The sequence below is a fragment of the Melanotaenia boesemani genome, chromosome 11 (assembly GCF_017639745.1).
Source record: "Melanotaenia boesemani isolate fMelBoe1 chromosome 11, fMelBoe1.pri, whole genome shotgun sequence".
In the NCBI taxonomy this organism is placed as follows: Eukaryota; Metazoa; Chordata; class Actinopteri; order Atheriniformes; family Melanotaeniidae; genus Melanotaenia; species Melanotaenia boesemani.
In genome coordinates, this window is record NC_055692.1 from 25,193,299 (window position 1) to 25,204,662 (window position 11,364).

Below are 11,364 nucleotides of genomic sequence, written 5' to 3' on the forward strand. Positions count from 1 at the left end.
GTTTAGTCTCCATCATTAACAGCTTCTTGTTACCACCACAGTGCAGTTTCCATAGTAAAGCATATAGGACTCCCAGGGGTTCTGTCTTCATTAGGGGTGTGACGATCACCAACAGATGGCGCATCTCTCAAATCGTTTCGACCTGTATTGAAAATCTATATCACTCTAAGTGAGTGACTCCAGTGCAAAAGGAATCGTGTCACTGCTGTTTTATTGGCTCCAACGGACTCCCATATAACTGCAACACTCTTATACATCATGTTGAGTGAGCAGCAGCAGGATCATGTATCAAAGAGCGACGCCCCTGTCACCGTTCTCTCATCAGCACCACCGTCACAACCCATCACAGAGCTGCGTCAAGTCAGATAAACACAACCAGAACACAGGAAGTCTGATAACGTCTCTTTTAATAAACACTAAAAAAGAGCCCCAGTGATTTTACATTTATTTATTTAATTATTTTTTTTATTATAAGCAGCCAGCAAAACTTGGATATGAGCTGATAAATGAAACATCGTTATTAAAAAAAGGAGAATTTCAATTTACATATCATGTACGAAAATATTAAACTATCAATTGTACTTTCGATTTATATATATATATATATATATATATATATATATATATATATATATATATATATTAATCACAGTGGGGGAAAAAAGCGTGTATTTTGTATGCTGCGCCCGGAAGTCTCCATCCACACGCTGCGTAACTTGATCGTGGTCTTGCAGGCTCCTCTCCCTCAGGATGACTGGGAGTGACGCAGGGCAGACGAAAAAAACTAGGTATTGAAGGGAAACAGGACGGCGGAGATGCTGGAGAGACTGTTGCTTTATTTCACAGGTTGAAGCCCGATGCACGACCTGCCCGCCCGCACAGAGGACATGAAAGTCACCTGGATGCAGGCTTTCCTCAGACACAGAGCTGGTTAAGAACCATCACCTCATCCTTTGGGCGGATCAGTTTGGATACATTCCCAGGTATGCTTAATCATACCTTGATATGGATGTTACTACGAGTAATAATGGTGATTACTGGTATTATCAAGTAAATTAATTTAAGATAATGATGAATCGCTTTATTTTAACATATTTTGTCACCTAAAATATGGAGGATGTGAGGTGCTTGCCTTTACCTGAATCAGTCACGATTTCTTATTGTGATTCGTAATTTAAAAATCTCCTGATTATAAAACCAGACTTTTTCTCTTTAGGCAACGCTGATCCTCGTTTTTGCACATGGGAGAGCACCCTTCTCATTCATTTTTCTTACTGCACACCAAGTTGTAAGTCGTACTCAATTGGAGAATATTTGGACCCTCCTCTCCGTCACTTCAGTATATCTTCATCATGAACTACCTGCGTCGACGACTGTCGGACAGCAATTTCATGTCCAACCTCCCCAATGGCTACATGACCGACCTCCAACGCACCGACCCACCGCAGCAAAGCCCCGCAGTGTCGCCGGGACCGGCGGAGAGGCGCCAGTCCACCAGTCAGCAGCAACCTGCAGGTGGGGGCTCCGGCTTCTTCTCCTCCATATCCAATGCTGTCAAGCAGACTACAGCTGCTGCGGCTGCAACCTTATCCGAGGCGGCGGATCGGGCTGGTGTCTCCAGCAATGCCAAGATCCTCCTGGTTATCGACGACCAGCAGACCGACTGGTAAGATCAGCTCGCATAGGCTGCGCAGCGCCTCGTCTAGACAAGAATCTGTGCCAGACTGTGGGCTGCAGTGGCCTATCATCTAGAAGGTCATATGATTTAGCCGGCCCTGTGAGGTATATCACGTGAAAACGCCCCTCAGTTTCCTGGTCAAATCACTTTAGGCGAGAGTGGATGTGTCTGTACGCTGATCACGTTAATAGCAAAAGTGCAACAAACCAAAAGCTTGCAGGGAAGCCATTTTCATTGATCAGCTATCTCCTGTAATGAACTCAGGTTACAATCTCTCTGCAAGAGATGCCACCAGGATGATGCAGGACATTTTAAACCAAACATCTGTAAGGGGCATAGTTCAGATCCAGAAGTGATAACATTTTTGGTTAAATTCTGATAATACTGATGTCAACTAAAGCATGTTTACATTGACCTATATTGTTCTCAACTTAAAGATACTTTTCCTGCTGACAAAGAAAATGTCAGCTGTTATTTTAAGGGGTAAAAGCTTGTTTAGACTGGCATTATGTTCTGCACGTAACTAAAAAATGGGCTTGTCTCCCTGTTTCACATTTAGGGTGAAGGTCTTCAGAGGAAGAAAAGTCCACGGTGAATTTGACATCAAGGTAGAACAGGTAGGTTTTTACAGGTTTAAGTATGTGCTGCTTTACTTTGAGTTAGTGTTAATGTTTATTCAAATAAAAGGACAAGAAAAATACAAAATAAAGAGAATAGAGAGTGGACTAGTTTAAATAAAACAGCTTAAATGACTGTTAATAGTTCAGCTGAAGAGATGTTACAAGATTTTTTTTCATATAATCTCAGTATTTTATATTTTGCTGATGGATAATGCTTTTTTGGATCTATGTGTCCAAACAGAGATAACCTGATGTACACTTAAAACTTTTTTGGTAGATAAAAGCACTGCCATGATTAATGACCTGGTCATTATCCACACTAAAAACACAACCAGCATTCACAGAATGATAGATGTCTCAGGATCCAGCTCGCCACTGTGGGTGTTGATACCCACTGGGATGACCACTTTTGTTCCCATAGTAACGTGTTCCCTCATGGTATAGATAAATCATCAGTTTGTGTACCCTGACAACCGATTTATAGCCGTTTAGATCAAATTTATAAGTAGGAAAATGTTGCCTTAAAAACTATGGCTACAGTTTTAGCCAGTAGCTATTCATAGCATGTTAGAGCAGAGGGAACATTTCAAAATCTACTTCTATGCCTCAGGCACTTTTATCTTTTTCCATTATTTGCCTCTACTTCTTACAGCACAGACTTGCTGCTCTTGAGATAACACTTGAGATAATGTCTAATATCTTCTAATTCTAGTGTGGCTGATGAAGAAAATCTTGTATGCCATCTCAACCTGACTATAATCACTGCTGATTTTGTGATGTTTAGCAGAGATTGATCATGACGTTGTCCTTTCAGGCAGAATTCTCTGAAATCAACTTGGTGGCCAATGCCACAGGCACCTACAATGTTGACATTGATGCAATCAGAAATGGACATAAGGTTACTAAGTAAGTACTCTTCAGTTAAGAATTATTGCACTGCTGCAAATCTGAATTTCTGAGATTCCACTGCATCTTGAATGGTGGTGAATTACGGGAAAAGTTTGTCTAACTATGCAGTTTAATATTTTGCTCATGTTCTCTTTACCAGATCCTTTAAGCCAGACTTTGTGCTGATTAGACAGCATGCCTTCAGCATGGACAAGAATGGAGACCATCGCAACATAGTGATTGGACTGCAGTATGCTGGAGTGCCAAGTGTTAACTCTTTGCACTCTGTTTACAATTTCTGTGACAAACCATGGGTGGTATGTAGTATTTAATGATTGCGGTCGCTTAAAACCAGTTCAAGTTCATTTTAGTTGCATAGGCATATAGACTAGCATCTTGAGGTTTGTGTCTTCCTCAGTTTGCTCAGATGTCAAGACTCCACAAGCAGCTGGGCCCTGAGGAATTCCCACTGATTGAGCAGGTTTACTATCCGAACCACAAGGAAATGGTTAGTTCTTTGTAAAGTACTCTTCTCCTTTTTCTGTGGCCTTTTCAACTTTGCTCATGTGTACGAGTTCATGCTAGGCAACCTGTAAAGAAACACACATACACAGACACATCATCAGTCACATTTATGGGAGTAATTAGCTACCAAATCATTAATGTAGCTGCAGAAGCCATTCTAATTTTCCATGGAGTGTATTTTTGTTTGGCTTTTTGTCACTGATGCAGGCTGAGCTTTTGATTATTGCTGTGCCAAGTCAGTGTCAGTACAGTTTAATTGAGACTGTTGCTGCAGAGCAGTCATCTCCACCCCTGCAGTTGCAGCCTGACATAAGAGGGCTTGGTTTCAAGTCATCAAAATGAATGCTAATATCTGCAGGGAAAAGGGAGGGTTGCTTTGTGTCCTCTGTATGATTGAAACTAAAATAATAAATTATGTTTGAATCATTAGAATGCCATATTGGAAGTTCACCAATAAAAATCTGAATATGTGATAATGTTGCTACAGATTAGCTCCCCTCGATTCCCTGTCGTTGTAAAGATGGGCCATGCTCACTCTGGAATGGGGAAGGTAACACTGCAGTGTTTAAGAATTAAATAATCTCATCATGAATATTACATTTGTAGGAGTTTTACATGCCATCATGTTTAGATTGTGACTGTTGCTCCTCTAGGTAAAGGTGGACAATCAGTATGACTTTCAAGATATTGCTAGTGTTGTGGCACTGACCAAGACATATGCAACATCTGAGCCTTTTATCGATGCAAAGTATGATGTCCGCATTCAGAAGATTGGCAACAATTACAAGGCATATATGTGAGTTAATTCTGTTTTCTTTAGTTTTTAGTAATTCGCTGCAGATTGTGACACATGAAAGTAAAACATCATGTCAAGCAATTTCCATTTGAAATTAACAGGAGGACATCAATTTCTGGGAATTGGAAAACTAATACTGGCTCGTCTATGCTTGAACAGGTGGCCATGTCAGACAAGTAAGAGCATGTAGCTATATGCTATGAAAATGCAAATAATATAATGTTCCACTGTATTACGATGATATCTCTGTTCAACATGTTATTGCAGGTACAGGATGTGGGTGGATTCTTGTGCAGATATCTTTGGAGGGTTAGATATCTGTGCTGTGGAGGCTTTACATGGTAAAGATGGCAAGGATTACATTATAGAGGTACTAAAAGACAGTGTGATCACTGTAAATATTAATGGTTGTCTGTGATCATGCTGGAAATCAACAAATTTAATCATGTTGTGTTTAAGGTTGATGACTGTTCAATGCCACTGATTGGGGACCAGCAGGAAGAGGACCGTGTTCAGATTGCAGAACTGGTGGTTTCTATGATGAACCAGAATGTTCCTCGCACGCCAAGCTCTTCCACAGTCCGTGCAACAGCAGGACAGTTGGCACAGGTGCTCAAACTACAGATACACACCAGTAAACTCACCTCTGTACCCCACCTTGTTTCAAATATATATGCCATGACTTGTTTAGGAATTAGGATAATAACTGAAAATATAGCAGTCATAATATAGGAAACAGCCTGACAATATAGGTGCTTGTCTCTGACTGAAGCAGTACTCATCCTTGGGGTTATCAGCATTTTACATTGTAGCCCAGGGTAAAGTGACTTATAACTGGGAGTTTGAATGATGAGTAAGTCTTAAAGATGCTTTTTGTAAATAAAGGTGTGTCTGCATTGTTTGCACAATCCAATTTTCTCTGATGCTAGGCTATCTGCATGGTGGGTCAACTAATATGTGAAAAAACTGTATTTTTGTAGAAAGCAGTTTCTCCTCAGCCCGTCTCACAGTCCAGAGTACCACAGGCACAACAGCGTCCCTCACCTCAGGGTAAAACAATTATCTTCCATTATTATGCAAATATATCTTGTATTCATTTAGTAGTACTTCACAATAATAATATGAGTGTATATGAATTTCCCTGCTCTTAATTTATCATTCATAGGTGGTCCTCAGCAAAGCCCTCCATCCCAACGCCCACAACCTCAAGGTCAGCCTCCTGCACAGGCCCAGTCACCTGCCGCAAGCCCTGGTACTGGTGACCCCAGTACCCAGGCTAAGGCTAGTCAAGGACCTGTGGCCCAACCTCGGCCTCCAGGTCAGGGTGCTCCTCAACGAAGCCAGGGAGGTTCCCCTCAAACTCAGAGGCAACAGTCTGTATCACAGCAACAGAAACCCTCTGCAGGCGGCCCTGGCCAGAAACCTCCAGGTGGGCAACCACAGCAACAGAAACCTGCTCAACCCACTAGACAGCAGTCACAGGGGGGATCACAGCAACAGAGGGCATCTGGTCAGCAAGGCCGGCCTGGAGCACCCACCACCCAGCAGCCGCGACCTGCTGGTCAAGGCCAGGGTGGTCCAGGAGGACGACCCCCTCTGCAACAAAAGCCTCAGCCCCCACAGAAGCCCAGTCAGGACAGCCCGGCCTTGGGCGGCTCTCCACAGCTAAAGTAAGTAGCTGCATGTGACAACTGCACTGGGATCTGTTACATCTCATTTTCATTAAGAGAAGCTCAGAGTTGATGTGCACAGAAGATTCTTTCCTAGTTTTTGCTTGCACTTAGATATGCATGTCACATGAGAACTCTCTTTATTGAAATTAGGATCTGTCTGAATGTGCATGGTTTGTTGTTCTTACATTTGTCAATTTCTCAGTGGCAGAAATAGTTTCAGATTGTCTGCAAAGATTGTGATACGTTAAGAAAAACTAAGAGAAGCTATAACAAACTGAAATTTTATAAATCCTCTTTGTTGAGTGGAGGGACAGAAAGATATAAACATACACAAGTGCTATATAAGTGCTATATCTAATTACGCTCTACTTTTAGAAAATTTTAGAAACTGTAAAAAAGACTTAAAACATTATTAAATTTGATATTCTTATAATTTTCAGCATATTTAAATATATAAAGTTAGTGAATAACTATTGGGAATTTAATCTGCTATAATAAAACAAATTCCCACCATCATTAAATATGGTGACAAATTGAAAACAGACCAAATGTATTTATCATTACATATAATAAGAATAATAGACAGATGAATTGATGACCTGCAAACCCTGTACAATTAATTTTCCCTTAAAAGCTACATAGATCGTAAATTTGTGATCCCTTCACGATTTTTTCAGATTTCTACAAAAATATGATGGAAATGTATCAGTAAATAAATAAAAAGACTTCCCTGCTCATCAGGCTAGAAAAAGTTGTAAAACCACTTCTAAAGAGGTTGGATTCCGCTAACATGCAGTCAGACAGAGTAAGTACAGGTAGAAGAAATTCAAGATAACCTGTACCCTCTGCATAAGTGGTGCACCAGTAAAGACTGCCCCAGTAAGGTGTGTGAAAAATGTCTCACATAAACCCAACTTAACCGTTAATCAATTTAAGGCCTCTGACATTTATTGATGCTGATATTCATAAGGCCACCATTAGGAGACCATTAAACAACGGTGTGGGTGTTGAGGCAGGAAAGAGAAAGACACAAAAGTGCTGCTCGTTTTCTCTTTGCTAAAGATTATGCTGACAAACCAGAAGGTTGCACGAAAATATTTAGTGGTTTAGAAGAGGAGTGTTGTGCATGGATGAAGGAAAACGACTCCAGCATCTTATCCCATCTGTAAAATAAGGTGGTAGTAGTATCATTGTTTGGGCTTGCTGGTCTGAATCTAGGCCAGGACAGCTTGATGATGAAAGAATTCATTCTGAATTGAACCAACAAAGTCTAAAAGGAAATTTTTGGATGTTTATCTGTGAACAAGTGTGACCTGCTGCAAGACACGTTTTCAAATCCTCAACAAAAACACTGGATGGTCAGGAAGTAAGCAGTTCACATGATGAAACCCAACATCCAAAGGTTTACATCATAGGCCATTCGCAGATATGCAAGATTGAGGAATAATTTTCCTCAGATTTTGATGACTAATTTGTTTAATTGGGCTTGACTTTAGTGGTTGATAGGCTCTCCAATGAATGCTTTTCATAAATTAATGACTCACATAACCATGCTTTTTTCAAACACCAATCCCTGATAAAACATGCATCACTTTGCATCCAGAAAAGTCATTCACTATTCATATCATATCAAAGCTGACTTGAAATGATAAGGTAATACTGAATGACCCTAGAGAAGGAATGGGCTTTAATCATCTTTTACTGAACCTTTTCTTCCTTATATCGCTCTCTCTCTGTCTTGCCATGATCCAGTCTTCTCACTCCATTGGTTTGCTGCATGACTTTAATAGCCTCTCCTTCTCCTCTATTGCCATTTCCTTCTCTTTATAGCAAGTCCCAGTCTCTTACCAATACCTTCAACATTCCAGAAACTCCAGCGCCACGAGCCAGCCTTAGCCAGGATGAGGTGAAGGCTGAAACCATACGTAATCTACGCAAATCTTTTGCCAGTCTCTTCTCAGACTGAGATGGCACGAGACCAACCCTTAACCCCACCCTTTCTTCCCACCTCCTACTGAGAGAAACGAGGACAGGCAAACTGAAGGACAGATCCCTTCTTCCCCCAACGAGTAAGGACCAACTGGATCGCCAATTTATCTTAAAAGTCTGAAAGGAAAATTGTCACGCACTGCCGAAACAATTTAAATGTATTAGAACAAAAGGTAGAACATGGGCAGGCACTGATGTTTGAAACGTTTTCTTGCCTTGTTTCAAGTTTTAAATGAGTCATCAGCTAAAATCACACAGACGCTTGTGTATGCATGCAACACACTTACACATAAGAAAAGAAACACCACAATACTGGTTCCTCTTGGTTGTTGGTGCTGTAAAGTTATTGTGGATTTTATGTTCAAATAAAATAAAGGGACTGTACAAATGGTATTTCGATAGGGAGAATTGCCCTTTTTTGAAACAAAGAGCCTTTCCAGTGTTATTCTAACAGTAATCTAATGATGAAAATACAGTTATTCTCTATTATTGGGGAAAATCTGATAGATAAACTTTTTTGTGAGAACCTCAATAGTTTTACCCCAAATCCCAAGAGCTTCCCATGCTAATCCGTAAATACAAGACTCTGACTTTTGAAAAAGCTCAAATAAGACCATCCTCCTTTCTCCCTCCTGAAAGCATCGTACAGTCCCTCTTTCATTTCAGCTGCACATATAGGATGTCCAGTTAGTGTAATCAAAGGCTAGATTTGTTTAAGGCGCTAACCGCTCACGATTAAGTCTTAGCTGCATGTCACCAGAGGGCAGCCATTGCACTTTCTAACCTCTGACTTTAGCTCTTGTAACTGTGTTGTCACATGTGGGTAAGTTAGTAAAGTAGCCTCGTACAGTTGGTGTTGTAATTACATTGTCATTCTCATGTTTCTTCCTCTTTTTTTTTCTTTTTGTTTTGTTGCCACACACATATGAAAATTCTATGTAAAAGCATGCCTTACACAGACAAGAAGGTCAAATCAAATGGAGCTGTCTCAGGGATGTCCAGTTGATTGTGACCCTTGTGTGTGGCTGAGGGTCTTCCATTACAGTCTTAACTCGATTGTTTACAACTAACAAAGGACAAGCATGCATTTTCGTGAAGTACAATGTTCTGTTATTTGCACACAGAGTATACACAAAATTATACTTGAATACAATGTCATGGACTGATGGATGAAGTCTGCATTTTCAGGTTTATTCATTTCCCACCTGACAAGGCAGCAACTCACTGTTTCCCTCTGAGTTGCTGCTGCGTCTGTGACAGGTGTGCTGTGGTGGGAAATGGCACAGACAGGGTTGGTAACTGTTCAGGTACAGTTAGTAAAATATTATATTATTTAAGGTTTCATTTCATAGTCCCAGTTTTTTCAAAGCAAAGTCACCAACTTTTGACTGCGTAGTAGCTATTAAACTGAGCAGATTTACAGTAAGTTTTACGTGAAATCAGACTGATTTTAGGGTTTAGCAGTAGTGCTGGGGGCTTTGCACTTAATCACAACCCTTTGCTTCCATATATTGTATGTCTCTTACTTTTTAATATATGTTAAACCATTTCCCAAAGCATACTCAGCCAAGGAATATTCATTTATAAAGCTTATCTATACAATAAAAAAAGGAAAAAAATGTAAGGGGTATAGGAAATTCAGCTGCAGAGTTTTCCTCTGCAGTAGTGCAAGCACTTACTGCCATCCACCTTTTGCACTGACAAAGCTTTCTTTAATCACTATGGAAATCCATTCTCTTACTGAAAAAAAAAAACATCTGTTTCTAGACACTAAAATGTCTTCCAGAAGGCGCGCATACATTACATTTGAATGTTGATGTAATATGGCAATATCCTGCTTTTCAGAGACGATCCAATAGCTAAAAGTAGAAAGGAGTCCCAATTCCCCTGCAGATTCTCTACCCTACCTGTGCTTATTGGTCTGTTGTGTAGCCACAGTGACCCCTTGTGCTCAATGGTGCATAAACGTGTGAATGTTGTTTTGTGATTGATCAAACCAAATAGATGTGTTGTGCAAAGCTCAGAGTGATGCAGATCATCACCTCTCTTCCCCAGCTGCTATTTGTGCTTGTTGATATTTGATGTGTCTTTAAATGGTTTAGTTTTATTTTAGAAAATTGTGGACTGTTGTTCTAATTATTTTGCATCAGTTTTTTTCTCTAGGCACCACTATCAGGTCCTCATAAGTTTATGCAGCAGTGATTCAGGGCCTCATTTTTAAATTTTACAGTAACTCAGTGTCAGTGCATAACTGTTCAACTTATTACAGCACAGCCTGCTGTCAAGAGAATCAGTGAGAGCAGTACTCGTTACACTGGGTGAGTAATTTATGAAAATGAGCCGTCACATTTAGCATGAATGGCTAACTTTGAAAAATGTCATTCTGTCACTCAAAGGCCTCTTGGCCGTGCTGAGACTACATTTGCCAGACAGAATGAGCTGGGACAGCAATGCAGTTCTGTAGATTTGTATTTATGTTTTTGATATTTACAGATTTTTTTTTAAGGTCTGCATTACTTATGGTGGATATATTTGACTGTGAATGTACTTTTGTCTACAGCTAGTTTTATCATTTTCTAATTGCACTGTATAATCATTGTGGAAAAAGTGAAATCATTACAACGTTGTGAATGAGTGAAAACTGAATGTCTGTTCATGCCTGCCAGATTTAAAAACGTACACTATAAATGTAAGTGAAACAATCTGAGGTTTTTGTTAATCAAAAATAAGATAATGCATAATGTAAATGATGGTGGATTATTGAATTCAATGTTAAAAGATTAAAGATCAAATAAATTGATGTTATATGCAATGTAGCTAAATAATGTGAAAATTAAAAAATATGCACATGTCTAATAAAATCTATGACCAACAATATTTGTTGTACTTGCTACTGTTCACTTCATGTCTCTTAAGGAAAATAGTACCTTTTTTTGACACTTGTAGGTCTTAAATCACCTTAATTTCTTTAGATTGTGCTTCCTATGAACTAAGCTCTTCTGTTATATTTTAAAATGGTCTTGAGTAATAGTTAATCATTACCTCAGAGTTTTTCTTTGGACATCAGCTGCTATTTCACTCCGTCGAGTCCTTTACCTGACCATTTCCATTGGAATGTGTTTTTGTTGTTAAGTCACTGAACACTGAATTCAGTGTGTCATTAAAAAACTGAGAAAACTGGAAAGGTGGAGGACA

The 11,364-nt window shown here is 39.7% G+C and overlaps 1 protein-coding gene across 2 annotated transcripts; it reads left to right on the forward strand.

Moving 5' to 3' along the window:
- The first annotated feature begins 706 nt into the window (after positions 1-706).
- On the forward strand, positions 707-11,046 carry syn1 (synapsin I). Of its 2 annotated transcripts, none has more exons than XM_041998600.1 (14): positions 707-983; positions 1,217-1,666; positions 2,238-2,295; positions 3,113-3,204; positions 3,347-3,503; positions 3,605-3,694; positions 4,199-4,261; positions 4,365-4,507; positions 4,609-4,683; positions 4,775-4,877; positions 4,967-5,116; positions 5,488-5,557; positions 5,673-6,177; positions 8,011-11,046. In XM_041998600.1, exons 2-14 carry the CDS (start codon positions 1,353-1,355, stop codon positions 8,144-8,146), a joined length of 1,956 nt encoding a protein of 651 aa, XP_041854534.1. In that variant the 5' UTR covers positions 707-983; positions 1,217-1,352; the 3' UTR covers positions 8,147-11,046. The 2 variants fall into 2 exon arrangements, with proteins under 2 accessions (XP_041854534.1, XP_041854535.1); XM_041998601.1 differs by having other exon boundaries at positions 8,049-11,046.
- Positions 11,047-11,364: the final 318 nt, after the last annotated feature.

What these genes read in the sequence shown, in the direction of transcription:
- syn1 (XM_041998600.1), top strand. Translation starts at nt 1,353, where the DNA reads ATGAACTACCTGCGTCGACGACTGTCGGACAGCAATTTCATGTCCAAC. An exon ending in TTGACATCAAGGTAGAACAG is followed by an intron (nt 2,296 to 3,112) that starts GTAGGTTTTTAC and finishes TTGTCCTTTCAG; the next exon opens with GCAGAATTCTCTGAAATCAA. An exon ending in AATGGACATAAGGTTACTAA is followed by an intron (nt 3,205 to 3,346) that starts GTAAGTACTCTT and finishes TCTCTTTACCAG; the next exon opens with ATCCTTTAAGCCAGACTTTG.